At 39.0% G+C, this 17,073-nt stretch overlaps 1 protein-coding gene across 3 annotated transcripts in view; it reads left to right on the top strand.

Moving 5' to 3' along the window:
- The first annotated feature begins 756 nt into the window (after window positions 1-756).
- SPAG9 (sperm associated antigen 9) overlaps window positions 757-17,073 on the top strand; it is a 112,773-nt gene continuing 96,456 nt past the window's right edge. For all 3 annotated transcript variants that reach the window (XM_032208833.1, XM_032208834.1, XM_032208835.1), the window contains exons 1-2: window positions 757-1,230; window positions 5,458-5,578. In XM_032208833.1, coding sequence (XP_032064724.1) covers window positions 925-1,230; window positions 5,458-5,578 — 427 coding nt within the window. In that variant the 5' untranslated portion in view covers window positions 757-924. The remainder of the gene's footprint in view (window positions 1,231-5,457; window positions 5,579-17,073) is intronic.

Consider the following 17,073-nt stretch of genomic DNA (forward strand, 5'->3'; position numbering starts at 1 on the left):
GAAGGGGATTAAAAACTAAGACAAGGTAACTATTCTATTATCGAATAAAGCCAATGTGGCCGCGCTCACCTAACAAAGGCACATCAGAGCAGTGGTGAAATTCACAATTTTTTCTACTGGTTCTGTGGGTGTGGCTTGGTGGACATGACAGGGGAAGGATATTGGAAAATCTCCATTCCCACCCCACTCGGGCCAGCCAGAGGTGATCTATGCTGCTTCTCCAAACTACTCAAAATTTCCGCTACCGGTTCTCCAGAACCTGTCAGAACCTGCTGAATTTCACCCCTGCCATCAGAGGCTTACAAAATCAATATACCTGGATTCAACCTATATATGCCAAGCCACAACTCTTGTGTGCTTGCGTGAAACGCACACCTCTTCCAAGCAACCGCGCAGCAGGCTGCCCAACCTACGCCTGAATAATTGCGTGCACTGCCTTCGAGCTCCCAAGGAGGAAAAGCGATTCAGATCTTGTTTATAGGGATAAAGGTGGGATAAACGGGGGTGGTGCAATCTGAATAATTGCCCACCAATTTTCTCCCTGAATCATCCACACAAACCACGGCACCGCCTGCTCAACCCCTCCCCTCCTCGCCCCTCCCCACCCACACAACCAAGTGCCCCGCCCCGCCCTAGTTTCTTTTCCATGGCACGTCAGCAGCTCTAAGCTCCACCCCCACCACTCCCGAGGTCTGGAGAATTCGGCTCCGCCCACTTTTGACGCCACTGCCCCGCGTCCCCCCCCCCCCGCTTCGGCGCCGTGGGTGAGGTCAGCGCCGCGCGCCTTTCACCTAGGCTTCCTTCCCGTCCAGATTCCGTTGCGGAGGGAGGCGCTGCCTCTCCTGCGGCTCCTTCCCCTCCTTCTTCGCCCTCCGGCCTTGGGCGCCCGGCCGGTATCCTTGCGCGCCGCCTGCTCCCGAGGCCATGGAACTGGCGGACGGCGTGGTGTACCAGGAGGACCCGGGCGGTCCCGGCCCGGCCATGATGTCAGAGCGGGTGTCTGGTCTGGCGGGCTCCATCTACCGCGAGTTCGAACGCCTCATCGGGCGCTACGACGAGGAGGTGGTGGCCGAGCTGATGCCGCTGGTGGTGGCCGTGCTGGAGAACCTGGACTCGGTCTGTGCGCACAGCCAGGAGACCAGCGTGGAGCTGGAGCTGCTGCGGGACGACAACGAGCAGCTCCTCACCCAGTACGAGAGGGAGAAGGCGCTGCGTAAACAGGCCGAGGAGGTGCGTAGGAGGAGGAGGGCGGGGGACACGACGACTTGGGGCGAGGTGGTGAAGAAGGGGGGTGATGTTGGCAACCCCGGAGGATCTCCAGAGAGACTTTTCTGCTTACACGGACACGTGAACAGCGGCTGGGTGGCTAAAAGTTTGGTGGGGAGACGATGAAGAAGCCGAATAGAATAGAATAGAATTCTTTATTGGCCAAGTGTGATTGGACACACAAGGAATTTTTCTTTGGTGCATATGCTCTCAGGGTACATAAAAAGATACATTCGTCAAGAATCATAAGGTACAGCACTTAATGATAGTCATAGGGTACAAATAAGCAATCAGAAAAACATATCAATATCAATCATAAGGATACAAACAACAAAGTTACAGTCCTGCAGTTGTAAGTGGAGGTGGATGGTGTACAGTAGTAGATTGGGCTTGCTGGTGCTTGGTTGCCTGGGACATACTTCCACAACCAAAATGGAAGTTGGCTATAATTGTCATTGTATGGAAGGCTGGTGGGGGGGGGGGAAGCGTTTTTAGAATAGAAAAATCCATGAGCCATCGGGATGGGTGTGAAATCTTGTAGCGAAGGCCTTGTGGTAAAGCTGCTGGTCCCACAGTTGGAGTAAGGGATACTGTTGATTTGAAGGAGATGCTTTGCTTGCTTTGCTTGTGAACCTTCCAGAGGAATCTGATTGGCCGGCTGTTAACACAGGATCTTTGCCAGCTGTATCTTGTGATGCAATGGGTAGAAGAGGGTGAACTTCTGAAAGGCTCAGTTTATTGCTTTCAACATTTTCACGCCCTGGGGCAGTAATTTTAGTTGTTGTGGTAGTTGTCATATGCTCATTATGCAATGTTAGGCCTCAATAAATTCATTCTTGTTGAGAATTTATGATGTTTGGAAAGTTGTGGTCTTAAGTACTGGAGAATGAAAACTTTGAAGCAACAGATAATGTAGGAAAGCATTTTTCCCCCATGAAGCTCCAAGATGCTAAATATCAGGAGTGAGATTAAATTAGTTTTTTACAACACATTTGATGCTAAAAATTATAGATAGAATGCATTATGTGAGAAAGTTTGCTAGTAATATGCTTTTTCTGTCATGCTGAATTTTTAAAAGATAGGTGCCATGATTTTAAAGACAGTTAATTTGGAAAAAAAAATCTAATTTTATCTTGCTATCTTTATACCAGTATATATCTGCTTATATATAAATGAAACTTTGAATTTTAAACAGATGAAAGAGGAAAAAACAAGTAATCCATCCTTATGCAATTCTTCCACCTGTAACATTGAAAGTTGCTTTTCATTAAACAATAGCACAATCGAGCTTTTTAGGTAAGTTTTTTGATAAACCTATACTATTGATGCATGGCATTCTAAATTCACCTGCTACATTCAGAATGTATTTATTCATTTATTTAAAACAACCTTTATTATTTTGTATAAATAACTCAAGGGCAAACACAAACATATACTACTACTACTACTACTTCCTCTTCCTCCTCCTCCTCCTCCTTCCTGCTGCTGCTGCTTTCTCCACAACAGCAACCTTGTGAGATGGATTGATCTGAGAGTGTGACTGATCTAAGGTGATCCAGCTGGCTTTCATGCCTAAGGCAGGACTAGAACTCTCAGTCTGATTCCTCAAAACTGTGATACTCATGAGTTGACAACTTTTATAGTGTTTCAGTAACATATTTTGAACAGCAATTAAACTATAAGTATTGTGGTGGTGGTATTTCTTCCATGCTTTAGGGGAAAATTTTCTTTTGACCTGTGGGCAAGGTGGGACAGTCCCAAATGAATTCTGGGCATTCATTTGTTAAAAGGGTTTATATTGCGGTTTAAGAAGATGCAAATAATATTGAGAATCAATGATAAATTAGGACAGACACTGTCATCAGAAACAAACGTGTCAAATAATATTTAGCTCAAGATCTGTAGATGAACCATGCCATTTATTTTAGTCATGAATACAGAAATTATTGTGGTTTTGGCTGTGAGTTACCAAATTATAAGGAGTCACAACATTACTTATATAAATGCATTGATGAATGGAAAAATTAGTATCAAAATGAAGAGTTAAATTTATTTTCACATATGCATTTGACAGGAATGTGAGTGGAAATGAACTTTTTATTGAATAATAATTATTTGCTACTTATCCATGGAACTTAACTGAACATTTGCTTTGCTTAAACTCCAATTAAGTAGGAGTTGAGTAATAGGACTAGGAAAACAACCTGTTAGACACTTTAGGGTTATTGATGTGTAGAATCATTGTAGCAAGTTAGATGGATTAATGTTCTGACTTGACATTAAATAGTTTCACATGTTATTTTATTTATTTGAACAATTCTGAATGCAATCACTACGGTGGCATATTTATTGTTTGCTGTAAGACAATTACAACAGTAATTGTTGTAATTACTGTGACAGTCCATAGCTACTGGTATCCTTCCATTAGCTATGCAGAGACGTTGACAAGCTGAATTCCTCACTTCTTTTACCTTCCTCTCACCTTCTGAAATCTCTCCAGAAAACTGTAGCACTTTCTGAATCTGTTTGGGGGTATTATGTGGAGTGGAGGAAGTATCTAAGAAGGTAACAAGATATTGGATAAAGTCTAGCAGGATTTTTATGCTAGCCTCAGTTAAGCATTTTAATTTTTATTTCTCATATGATTTATGTGATTTATTATATTACTTTATGGTAGCATCTGAAGTAAAAGAGTCTTGTCATAGGTCTTGTTGTGCAGTTATTTCTCAGTCAAGAATATGTTTATCTTTATCACTGTTTCTTTAGTGCCTGAAGGCAGTATGTCTCACATGGTATTTGTAAGGATTCTTTTGGCTAAAGAAGCGGGTAAAACTATTTTAAGTAGTGCACTTGGCTATTTTCTATCATTAGTGTTATCTTGCATCTTTTCCGACAGACATAATTTATATTAAACATTTTGAGAAATGAAATTAGCCTATGATTTACGTGTGATTTGTGTGTAACAGTTTTTTAAACAAGCATTCTGATATTGATAGCTTTCTCTGAGATGTTTTGAAATGGCCAGAAAGCAGTGCATGTTCTAATCATCAGCACCGAACTGTGTATGTCTCTTGACTAGAATAAACATTTATCCAAAATGTATACATTTTGTATACAACAATTTGTAATTGTTGTTGTCCGTCTCAAGAATACCTTGGACAAGAGAGTATATATCTTTAGTGCAATATTATATTGCTAGTGTAATATTACTTCTGTTATTTGGTGTTATGAAATGTTTTCTTAACATATCCGGTGATGACACTTGTAGAGTGTTCTTTTTTGCCATTTGATATATCAATGTTTGCTTTTATTTTAAAATTAAGTTGGTTGGGAGATTTCTATCTTTAGGATCTGAATATTCAGTGCCATATTCATACACAAGAGTACTAAATAGACCTAAAACTTAGGTATTACATGATTTTAACTACTTTGAATACTTTAAATTGTTTGAATTGCTATTTATTAAGAATAAAAAGTTTATGTTCTATTTTGAAATTTTATTTGAATTATCAGGGAGGCTCAGGATAAATGGATTAGAAACTCACTGTTAAACACTGAATAATCTCTTAAAAACTTCGAGACTCAAAGGACTACTTAAATAGCTTAGTCTGTGGACTTTATCTAAGAGCTGTGTCTTTCTGTCAATAGAGCAGACTGTTAAATTGGGTTCTCCATCCCCAGTATACATTTTCAAAATCTTGGATTGTCCTGGATTCTTTGGAATAGATATATGGAGAGTGATATTGTTAATGTTTATAACAAAACCTGTATTGTAAAAGTGGAATCTCCTGCAAGTTTAACTTTATTCCTGATGACTGCATGGAAACATCCCAGTAGTTTTCTTAGCAACAGTACAGAAATGGTTTGCTATTGCTTTCCTTCTGGATTTCTTTTTAAAAATTCTGATGTAGCCTATAGTCCTTCCATCACAGTATTGACCAAAATAACATGGTCCAAGTGCAGCCAGCACAGGATAGACATACCCCATATTCTTACATTGACAGGATAAAAATTATCCCTGGAAGAATCAGGATTGTATCCTCTTATAGTATAGAGTTGGATAGAAAAATGTGTTGTTCTTTTGTTTGTGCTGCTAAAATGGTTTGGAAAAGAGGTTGACCAGCTTCTACAGGGTATTTAAATATATAATATATCTAAATATACTCATAAATACTTTTTCTTTTGACACAGAAATTTATTGAATTTGAAGATTCTCAAGAACAAGAAAAAAAAGACATACAGATACGAGTAGAAGCTTTAGAGTCACAAACTCGGCAACTTGAATTGAAAGCAAAAAATTATGCTGATCAAAGTAAGTAAGAAATACGTGTAAATTTTAATTAAGTCCTTTTAAATTACTCACACAATTAATTTATATTTTGGAATGAAAATCATGAAGGAGTTTTGTACCAAAATGATTCCCTAGTTACGTTGTTTTGTTTATTTATAAATTTGTGTAGCTACTCATCTCAATGCATATACACATGTATATAAATAAATACACAAAGGCGTGTGTACTTTATTTTGTATTAACTAGTATAATTCATGTAGATATTAAGCTAGTTAATTTTTTTTGTGATAGCTGAGTGGAGAGTTTTATGAAAGATGTTCAACTAACTTGTTGTTTGGAGTAATTTGTCCATCTAAAATAATCATACAATAGTCATTCTAGATCTGCAACAGGTTGAAATATTAAGAAGGATTAAGAGACAAAGATTTTTCTGGGGGGAAAGTTCCATAATACTTGCTGAGACTTATTTATAGGTAAACATGTTTAAGATTGTTCATAAATCCCCATTTATTCTTACGAATCACATTTGGAATATACTTGTTGTCTCACTTGGGATATACTTGTACTCATGCTAACTAGATTGGTGTTAGTTTAGATCAGCTAAATTGAACTGGATTCCTATTATCTTTAACTTTATATTTTCAAGTTAAAATGATTCAAAATATTTTTAAAATGTTTCAGGAAATTTAGTGCTAAAATTTTCTATTATTATTCTATAATAACTATTAAATGTAAGGAGATCTCCAAAATCATATATTGGAGTTTTTAAGAAGTTATTTCTGATGGAAATAGCTAAATGCTTCAGAAAGAAGGCAAATAATAATAGAAAAAAATGTCAATTTTGATATGTACTTTACTGCAGTAGCTATTCAAATTGTTATATTTTTTATAAATAGAGTATGCCTATTTTTTTTAAAATACTTTGATACATTATATTCAGAAACAGTTTTATCAGACAAAATCAATTCTTTGTAATCTGGCGATTTCTCCCATTCCATCCTCCAGCAGCCTAACAAATTATTGGACTTTAATCGGTCACCTGAAGTGAAAGTGTGACTGCTGACAATTTTTCTTGTACTCTCAAAGTGCCTTATCTTTCCTAATTTAATATTTTAGTTTATTTTCATTTAATGAACCTAAAAGCCTGTAAGGCATGAACCTGAAATATAATCTGTACTTCCAACAGTGCTTTGGTATACCAGATAGATTCTCAGAAAATAGTAGATTGGGTGATTGCAATACAGTGTTTGCTTATCTTGTGATTTATAATTGTTTAAACATTTCATATGAGTCCATTATCTAGAACTCTGCAAAACACTTCAAAGATGAAATGTTCCAACTTCAAATACCCTATTCTGATTTTTTTTTGTGTTGAGGTTGGAAAAAGTTATTTAAGGACAGAATGTTTTGACCTCAAAATGCTTCACATATCTCTACTCCTGGCTCAGTGAATCCTTCATTAGGTAGGAAATCATATGATTGTGTTTTCAGCTTGAAATGAAAAATAAAACAATAAAAAATAATAGAAACCAAGAAAGCAAAAAGAGAATTACATGAGAAATAAATATATAAAGAATTCCCATTCTGGAAAATGACTCCTCACTCACTTGGTGGTGAGTATAAAGAGTTCCCTAATATCATCACTTCTTCTTAGCTAACAAATATAAATCTCTCCACCCCACAATCCATTTCTTGTAAGTAGGCAAAACGGATAAATAATATCTTAATCCAGTTACCAACAAAAGATCCATACATAATTGTTAAGTTTTAGCATTGATTTATATAAACCATCTCATGTCTTAACTATAACAAAATCCCATTTAAAAGTTGAAATGGTTCCAACTTATTAATATGTAAAAAGTTTGACATGACAAAATGGGGACAATTCTCGCTTTATAAAAGACAGCTCCAATACACAATATTCCAAATATCTTCAAGTACAATTCCATATCTTCACTTTATAAGCTCAACCACATTTCACAAGTATAAGGTAATTCCAGTATCCAAATACAAATAAAAAAATGAAAGTTAAGCATAGTAGAAAGAAAGAATTTCTCCTTTAAAAAAACTATCCAAACTTCCTTACTTTAGAGGAAAAATGTTAAATGTAAAACTGGTTTACGGTAAGTATGAAATAATCAAACAACAAATTTGTGAACACCTAGAAACAAAGCCATCACTAGAAACCAACATGGATTTGTCAGAAACAGATCATGCCAGACAAATCTTACTGCATTATTTGACAAAGTGACAAAATTAGTGGGCCCGCCAAATGCTGTGGAAATGATTTATTTGGACTTCAGTAAGATATTTGATAAAATTGATCACAAACTGCAACTTGATAAGCTAGAAAAATGTGGGTTAAACAGCATCATCACCAGATGGATTTGTAACTGGCTGACCAACCGCACTCAATATGTAATCCTTAATGGAACTGCATCTACATGGAGGGAAATATGTAGTGGGGTACCCCGATGTTCTGCCTTAGGCCAAATACTCTTCAATATTTTCAACAATGATTTAGACAAGGGGAAAGAAGAGGGACTCATCACATTTTCAGATGACATCAAGCTGGCAGGAACAGCCAATACTCCAAAAGATAAACACAAGATATAGAACAATCTTGACAGTCTTGAACATTGGACCTTGCCAGACTTGCCCCAGTCTGATTGCTGAGGGAAGAGAAACCTTTGACTCTATTTGGTTGAAGTGAAAGGTACTTTTACTAAGAGATGCTGGATGCATCTCAGACAAAATCTGAGTTTCCTGCGCAACAAGACAAAACTATTTCCTTCAGTCCTGTCCCTCCCCCCACGACCTGTCTAAACCCACCCAATGCGATGCCGCCTGAAAGTTTTGGGAACATGGAGGCGTTTGGCTGTTAACTTTTCACACTCAGGGGAAAATGGCCTTGAAGATACCTGGGCATGAACAGTGATTAGCTTTTCTTTGGCTGTCATCCCCTCCCGAATTCCCACACAAAAATACATACAGGTTTATTGCTTCCAATTTGTCATCCCCCCCCCTGCTATTTCCCCCTGTCCTTTGATGGCAGGTTGCAAGGGCGGCCCCAAGCTGAAAATGGTGGATCTGACAGGCCCTTGTTGTGGCCTGCCAGTGGCCAGTGGAGCTGGTGGCAGACTCAGACAGTGAGGAGGTTGGGGAGGAACATGGGCCAGTCCTGGAGTCTGGGGAAGGCTCTGACGAGTGCTCTGTGTTGGAGGCAGAAATGGGGCCAGGACCATCCGGTAGTTATCAGCTGCCTTTGGAATCAGATATCAGTAGGGCAGAAGAACAGTTGTATCAGTGGGACAGAAGAAAAGTTGAAGCCTGTTCCCGATGTGCACAGAGCTGCCAAAAGAAGGGAACAGCTAAGGAACAAGGGCTGACTTGGGAGTAAAGGCAAGGTGGACATGAATGGTCCCATCTCTGCCTCCGACACGCCCCAGACTCCAGGACTGGCCCATGTTCCTGGCGAGCCATAACAGCCCTATCTAACAGGATAAAACTCAGTGTAGAGAAAAGCAAGGTTTTACATTTAGGCAAAAATCTCAAATGCACAAGTATAGAATAAGTGGTACCTGGCTCAACATTAGTAACTGTGAGAGGGAACTTGGAGTCCTAGTGGACAATCACTTAACTATGAACCAGCAGCATGCTGCAGCTGCCCAAAAAGCCAATGCAGTCCTAGGCAGCATTAATAGAGCAATAGAATCAAGATCAAATGAAGTGTTAGTGTCACTTTATAATGCTTTGGTAAGACCACACACATGCAGGTTGCAGGAATTGGGTACGTTTAGCTTATTGAAAAGAATGACTAACTTCCTTAAATTAATTGACAATTTCTAAAAATAGTTAGCAAGAGAAGTAACACAAACCTAGTGTCCTCAAAAGGCTCCAATATGCAGCTGGAGCAAAATGATGAATTCCCCCCTCCCCCTGTCCCCTCCCCTCCACCCGAGGTAACTGTCTTGTGGTCTCTTCATGAGAAAAAGGAACAGTTGTAAGGAGAAGCAGCTTGGGCAGTTTCACATCAGAAGATCAAAGGGAACTGATCCACTTCTGTTCCTTTGTAGAAGCTGCAAATAGCCAGCATCATTTGCCTGTCCTCAGATGGCTGGCTTCCCCCAGAAGCCCATTAGCTATCCTCCCCTGAATGCCCTCCTGGGCTGGAATAATTACAAGGAGAGAATTCCATTTTACATTTACATTCATTGGGGAGGAAGGGATTACAAAACAGTAAGTGGGCATACTATGAGGGAATACACATTGAAAGCAATGTGCTGGCACCAGCAGATACAAGTGTGTTAGGCAGACAGCCCAGTGTATTTCCCACTGTGTGCTTTCTTTCTTGTTAATCCCTTCCTCTTTAATCTCTCCAACTGTTAGAAATTTTCTGTTTAGTCCACCTGCAATTGATTTTTCTTAAATTTTGTATGCTTGAGAACTTCATCTTCCTGTAATTTCTAGTGTCCCAGGTCATTTGTATAAAAATATAGTACTACTGTAATTGTTTACTCTAAGCTGCTTAATCACTTGGCATTTTGGCCAGTGATGGTGAACCTTTTAGATACCGAGTGCCCAAACTCTGCGCGCACATGCACAAACTGAAAGGTGCACATGCATGTGAACATGTGCATGCGCAGCAGAGACCTGAAGACTAGCTGGCTGGCAGGAGGCGGGGCATCCCAACGCCGGCAGGGTGGCAAGAGGTAAGATCTTCTTTTGTGAGCTTCTGTTTCATTGTTGCAGGGAAACAGAAGCTCACAAAAGAAACGTCACAGAGATCTGGGGTGATGGCACGCATGCCAGCAGAGAGGGCCACCTCTGGCATGTGTGCCATAGTTTCATCATCACGGATCTAGGCCTTCCTGTGATTTATTTTTGTAAAGGAAGAGTGTTCTTTAGGAAATGCACAGTTTGGCTTACATTTTAATTTCCCAGAGCTATATGTATTCTTAATTTAAAGACAGATAAAGATCTATAAATTAAGAGTAAGAATGTCACTTTTCTTCTAAGTGTAATATAGCCTATCTGAAATTAAAATAAAGATGAATTTGGATTGTATAACAATCTTTCACTTTAAATGTTATTGTTATACTTAAAATAACCTAAAAGAAGATAGTTCTGTGTAATTTATCTTAAAAATGTCCACCTCCTCTTTTCCAGATTCATAAAGTTCTTTATTCACTAAATAATGCATGTAATGTAAATGAATAATTCCTGCTATCTGTTGCTTGGGTTATTTATCTTGTGAGAGTTTTTATTTTACCAGCACTGTTGTTGATAATGCTCTTGTATGCTAGTATTACCATTTCATTTATTTATTCAGAATTGTAGATAACACAAGATATAAAACTTGTGATGTTCTTTTCAGATGTCCTGGGTTCACAGGCATTGACTGTGTTTGCATGCCAGTCAGTTTGGAATCTTGCTAAGCTTCATGCATGGAGTCTATTTTTTCTCCTTGTTCTTTGGGCTTAGATGAGACAGTAACCTAACCACAAAAAGCAAAAGCTTGCAGCCAAATCCTGACGTTTTCTTTGCCATTTAAAGGAACAAATCCTGATGTGAAATCCTGGCTAGTGAGAGTTTTAAGCATGCAATGTATAGCTGGCCTGAAATCTATGCTTAAGAAAAAATGACTTCTGAGGAATCAAAGTAGATGCAATGTATTTAACCCTTGGAACAGTATATTTTACCTTTTCAGACAAAAAGATGGAAAGAGTGCTTTATCAGTATCCTGATAATTTCAGTTTAGAATAATTACCGTATTTATCGGCGTATAACACGCACCGGCGTATAACACGCACCCCCCATTTTAACACAAAAATTTGAGTAAAAATTTTTTTCATTAAAAATAAATGACTTGGAAGCTCGGAACTTAATGTTGGATTAAAATTTATAACATTAGAACATGAATTATAACATTAACTCCTCTTAAAAGGCAAATATGAAATGAAAAAACACCTCTTTGAGCAAAAAAACTTAATCAGAATCACTGCTTTTTGGAAAACCAAAAACCTCTTCCTCATCTTCACTCTCTCCCTCTTTTTTCCCTTCCTTCCCCCTTCCTCTTGCCTATCAACTTCATCCTCTTTGTCTTTCTGCTCTTTCCCTCTCTTCCCCTTTTCTTCCTACCTCCTTCCTTCTCCCTCCCTTCTTCTTTTTCTTCCTTTCTTCTTCCATCTTCCTCCTTCTCCTTCCATTCTTTCTCCTTCCATCCATCTTTTCTCCTTCCATCTTCTCCCCCCCCCTTCTTCTTTTCCTCCCCCCTCCCTCCTTCCTTCCTCTCCTTCCCTTTCTCACACACAGGAAGGGGAGGGGGGCTATCTAGTCGCTTTCACAGCATAATTTCTTTATCTAACTTTTAAAAAACAGTGTGCAAATCAAACGAGATTTTCGTAACCTGCGAAGCACCAAGTTATATTATGTTGTTACAAATTCGCAGCTACTCCATTCTTTCTGATAGGGAACTACATTTCCCAAGATGCCTCAGGTCCTCAAAGCGCTGAACGCAGCTTTGCAATTGACTCCAGCGAGGCCTGGCAGCCGCCGGCTGGGGTGGTTGTCAGGGCGATGCGGAGCGGACGCGCCGTTTGTTACTGCTTCCAGCAATCAAGACGGACAAGGGAAGCGACTGAAACGGACGCTGGCCGCAGGAGAGCGAGGCTGCTGCCAGCCGTTTCACCTTGCGCAGCGAATTTGACTGGGTCCCGGGGCTTCTGCCGGGTGGCAGAAGCCCGGGACCCAGTCAAATTCGCTGCGCAAAGTGAAACGGCCGGCAGCAGCCTCGCTCTCCTGCTGCGGCTTCTGTTTCAGTAGGGAAGAAAACTTCCTTTCGCTTCCCGAATTTGACTGGGTCCCGGGGCTTCTGCCGGGCGGCAGAAGCCCGGGAAGCGAAAGGAAGTTTTCTTCCCTATTGAAACAGAAGCCGCAGCAGGAGAGCAGGGCTGCTGCCGGCCGTTTCACCTTGCGCAGCGAATTTGACTGGGTCCCGGGCTTCTGCCACCCGGAGTATCGGCGTATAACACGCAGGCAGGGTTTAAGCTTGCAATTTTAGTTTTAAAACTGCGTGTTATACGCCGATAAATACGGTAATATTCTGAATTGCATTTGCTTTGAACAGAAGTTTGAGAATCAGTCTGGAAATTAACTAAGATTCAATAAGAATCATATCAAATAACAAAAAAAGACCTTACACTGGCTAAGAGCATGTGGAAACCCCCTCCCCTCCCAAGAATGAAATATTGTGGGAATGTTAAAAGAGGCAAAATATTATATTTCCCCAAAGGAGAAATGGAGAAACATGCTCTTAGAGGCAGAAAGCATCCCCAGTCTTCCTTAATGTGCCTATTCACAAATAAGACACCTTCAGCTCCAGGTGATGGGATTAAGGACAGGACATGATCTTAACCCCTTTCATTGAGAAAAGTGGAAACAATACCTAAGAATTGAGGCGTTTGAACTATGGTGCTGGAGAAGACTCCTGCGAGTCCCTTGGACTGCAAGGCGATCAAACCGGTCAGTTCTAGAGGAAATCAACCCTGACTGCTCTTTAGAAGGCCAGATCCTGAGGATGACAATCAAATACTTCAGCCACCTAATGAGAAGGAAGGACTCACTGGAGAAGAGCCTAATGCTGGGAATGATTGAGGGCAAAAGAAGAAGGGGAAGACAGAGAATGTGGCGGCTGGGTGGAGTCACCAAAGCAGTAGGCATGACCTTAAATGGACTCCAGAGAATGGTAGAGGACAGGAAGGCATGGAGGAACGTTGTCCATGGGATCGCGATGGGTCGGACACAACTTCACAACTAACAACAACAAAGATAGGCAGCCTAGCTAGAGGCAATAGATAACAGGATAAAATCAAATTCACATGCCTGCAGGATTAGGATTAAGGAAGTGATAATTAAGACACATCATGCGCCTTTACAAAACAAGTAAAATTAATCAAATAATAAAAAACCACAAAGCAAGCCTCCAGATTACAAAATGCTGTAAAAAAAAACCTATATAAAAGCCCATGTAAAACCAAATCAATTTGTCAGCTGTCCCAGAACCGCATGCTGTGTGCATGTTAGTTCTGCTCATCAATGAACAGAGACTTCCTTTCCAATCAGCCTCAATGTTATTTCCAGTGTCTTTCTCCCATCTTGGAATTAAATCAGATGGATTTTCCTTCCAACAAGCAGGAAAGTTGAAGAAGGAGACAAAGGGACTAATTTTGGCTGCAGATGACCAAGCCTTAAGATTAAATACATATAAAGCCACAATTCAGAAGATAGCAATAGACAACAAATGTTGCCTCTGCAAAAAACCTGGAGAAACAGTGGATCATACATAGAGGCTGATTAGAAACAAAGGCATGACAAAATAACAACAATGCATTGGAATGTCTGCAAGAAATAGTGCTGGCCTGCAAGTAAGAACTGGTGGTCTACAAAATAGACAAATTAATAAAAAATGAAGAAGTGGTCTGTAATTTTAGAATTCAAATAGACAAGCACCTGCCTCATAATACCTCAGACTTAATAATTGTCAATAGAAGAGATAAAAAAATCTAGATAGTGGACTTTGCAGTCCCTGGAAAGAGCAGAAGAGAAGAGAAAAGAGAAAATCACAAAATACAAGAGCTGGAAAAAGAAGTAGAATGACTGTGGCAACAGATAATACAAGTAGCAATAAGTGCCTTGGGTGCCATCCCAAAACATCTGGAGCACCCTTGAATACCATCATCATTAACAAAATTGTCAGCCAAAGGCAGCATTACTTGGAACAGCTTACATACTGCGACAATACCATTAACATTAAAGAAAACATTTGACTATCCTAAATCCTTGGTAAGAATGGACAAAAACGCTAAATCCAGTCTAAACCTCTGTCTAACTATGTATCTAAGCATAATAAATGAAACATGCTTGTCATCCAATTCTCAGTGGGTCTGGATGGCTCATGATAGTAAAAAAAATTACAATAAAATGAAGATATTATAATATTAATGCATAGACAAACAATAGAGAAAATTTCGGGGGGAAGGGGGAAAAAGAAAGAGGACAGCCAGAAGCAAGGGGGATGGACATGATTACACTATTGACAGGTGTGCATTTGGAAGACTAGAAGGACCAAACGGGGGACAGACTGTCCTGGAGAAAATCTATGTGGCAATTGAAATTCAGTACTGATTTGATTGCACATAATTCAGCAATCATTGCAAAGAAATAACCATTCTTTTTTAAGGGAAAAAACAAAGCAAATTTACAAATTTAAGATGATGGGTCATACATAATCATACATATGTATGTATGAAATCTTATCTAAGATAAGAACCATTTTGAACTAAGTTAGTTGTTTATCTTAGGAAGGAGAGCAAAATGATATAACTTGTTCATTTAAAGGTAGAATTTGCTAAAATATTGCCTTTTCATGATTCTGTGCCTACATAGCTATTGTCTTGTAGGAGAAATGGATGCAGCAGCTGTTAAGGAGGAGTTATGCAGAACTGAAGAGCAAAGTGGAGTGTGAGCAGCTGTTCAATCTTCTGTGCGTTCAGTGGAACAAGGCTGATTTTCTGTATTCTTGCCTTTATGTTGGGCATCATCATATGATATGCTAAATTGCATTGTGCTTTAGGGTGATGCCCTGATTCTTTAAAAAATTAGAACATAGCTAAAGCAGAATTAATCAACTCATCCCTTGCTTTAAGTGATGTTACTTTATAATGTGGAATGTAATTTGAGTATGGGCAGCGATTTTTTAAAATCCTCTGGCTGCTTTGCTTTCCATTGTGTTTTTACCAAAGCGGTTGGGCAGGTGTTTTTTTTTTAATTCCATTTTTTTTTGCAGAGGTCAAACCATTGCTTTCTCCAAAAAGGGAGGTATTGGGGAAGGGGGGGGGGAAATGCAAATAATGTTGATCAGTTAGTTCAAATATAAATGGAACTGCCATGTTTAAAAGAGCTTGCAGAAAAGGCAAAAATATAGTCATCATTTGCTGTATTGCCAATAAGTATTTGTTGATAGGTCATTTTTGATTGCAAAGAGTGGTCTACTGCATGTGTTGGAGGGATGTAAATACGACTAGGTACTCTTGCTGTTCTTTATAAACTGTTCTGGGATACTTTCCATTGAAGGTTTAATTCAGTATTAGTGGATTAAATACTTTGAAAAAAAGCCATTTTATGTATAATCATGTTATATCTGCCTACGTTATGCTGCAAAGTATGAAATATTTTAAGGTATTTCAAAAGAAGAAAAACTTTTAAGTTATTAACCTGGCAAAGAATACTGTAGGTTAAATGGTAAAATGATTTATTATTTTGACCAAAGAAGTCTGTGTAAGTATTATGGAAACATCTTCCATTTTAAATTGGATAGAGGAGCCTTTGTATAGAATTTTCGTTTAGATGGTAGCAATGCTCCATGTAGTTTTCCGCCAGATGGAAACAAACAATGGCCCCACTTTTCTTCATTTACCTCTTAGCAAGTACAGTTTAGGGGCAGCTAAAACAGGCTGTTGATACCCTTTGGTGTCTGATGAGTTCTACCATGTCAACGGGCCAATTTTGAAGCTTCGTATCTTATTCGGCAGCTTTTGTTTTGACATCTATACTAGGGCTGCTATTTTGTTTCTTCCCTACTGCCTTTTTTCAAGTCTGAGAAAAAACATTTTCTGAACTTGAGGACAGTTCTTGATCATCTTTTCAAATGAGGCAGCTTCCTCTAGGCCCTAGAGGCCCTAAGGTTTGAGCTTCAGTGTTTTCTAATTTCTCAATTAACTTCAAATATATTAGCAGAATAATGTTAGGCTATGGTTCTCTTTGTATCAGGAATATCCTTGAGCCATAATGGTCTGCTGACTTTTCAATCAATGGTTAAAAATAATGTATCATGCTATGTTCTGGAATTATTCTTCTGCTCTCTCTCTCTCTCTGTGTATAAATATGTTCCAGGTATTTCCATTAAAGTGTTTAAAAAAAATAACTTAAACTATATATCAATCTTCCCTAGCCTAGTGTGTATACCAGATATATTGGACTACAGGATAATAATTTGGTAAACTTGATAAGCTTGATGAGAAATGTCCTCCATCATATGGAGGAGGCTATATTTTGACCTTGTTGATCATACAATAATACCAAACATTATCCATGTCTTTGAATAACTTTTTCATGTTGACCATCTGTTGTCAGATAGTGCCTTCAGTTTGCAATTACTTAGCTGTGGATAAAGAACATTAACGGACTATGCTCTTAGATGTTTAAAGAAAACTGATAGAGAGCATTAGGCCGCAATATAGGGTGGTTAAAAAACTTTTGCTATATGAATTTGCTACCACCAAATCTGGAGAACGTTCCTGTTTGTTCAGGAAGCAAAAGAATCCAAAATACTACCTTTAATCGACACCACATATGTTCCCATAATGGCAATAAAGTAATCCACTAGATGGAGCAGAAGTATAATTGACAAATAGCTCAGTTGAGAGGAAATTGAGATTATATATCTTCTCTACTTT

This window comes from Thamnophis elegans, chromosome 2 (assembly GCF_009769535.1).
Source record: "Thamnophis elegans isolate rThaEle1 chromosome 2, rThaEle1.pri, whole genome shotgun sequence".
Lineage (NCBI taxonomy): Eukaryota > Metazoa > Chordata > Lepidosauria > Squamata > Colubridae > Thamnophis > Thamnophis elegans.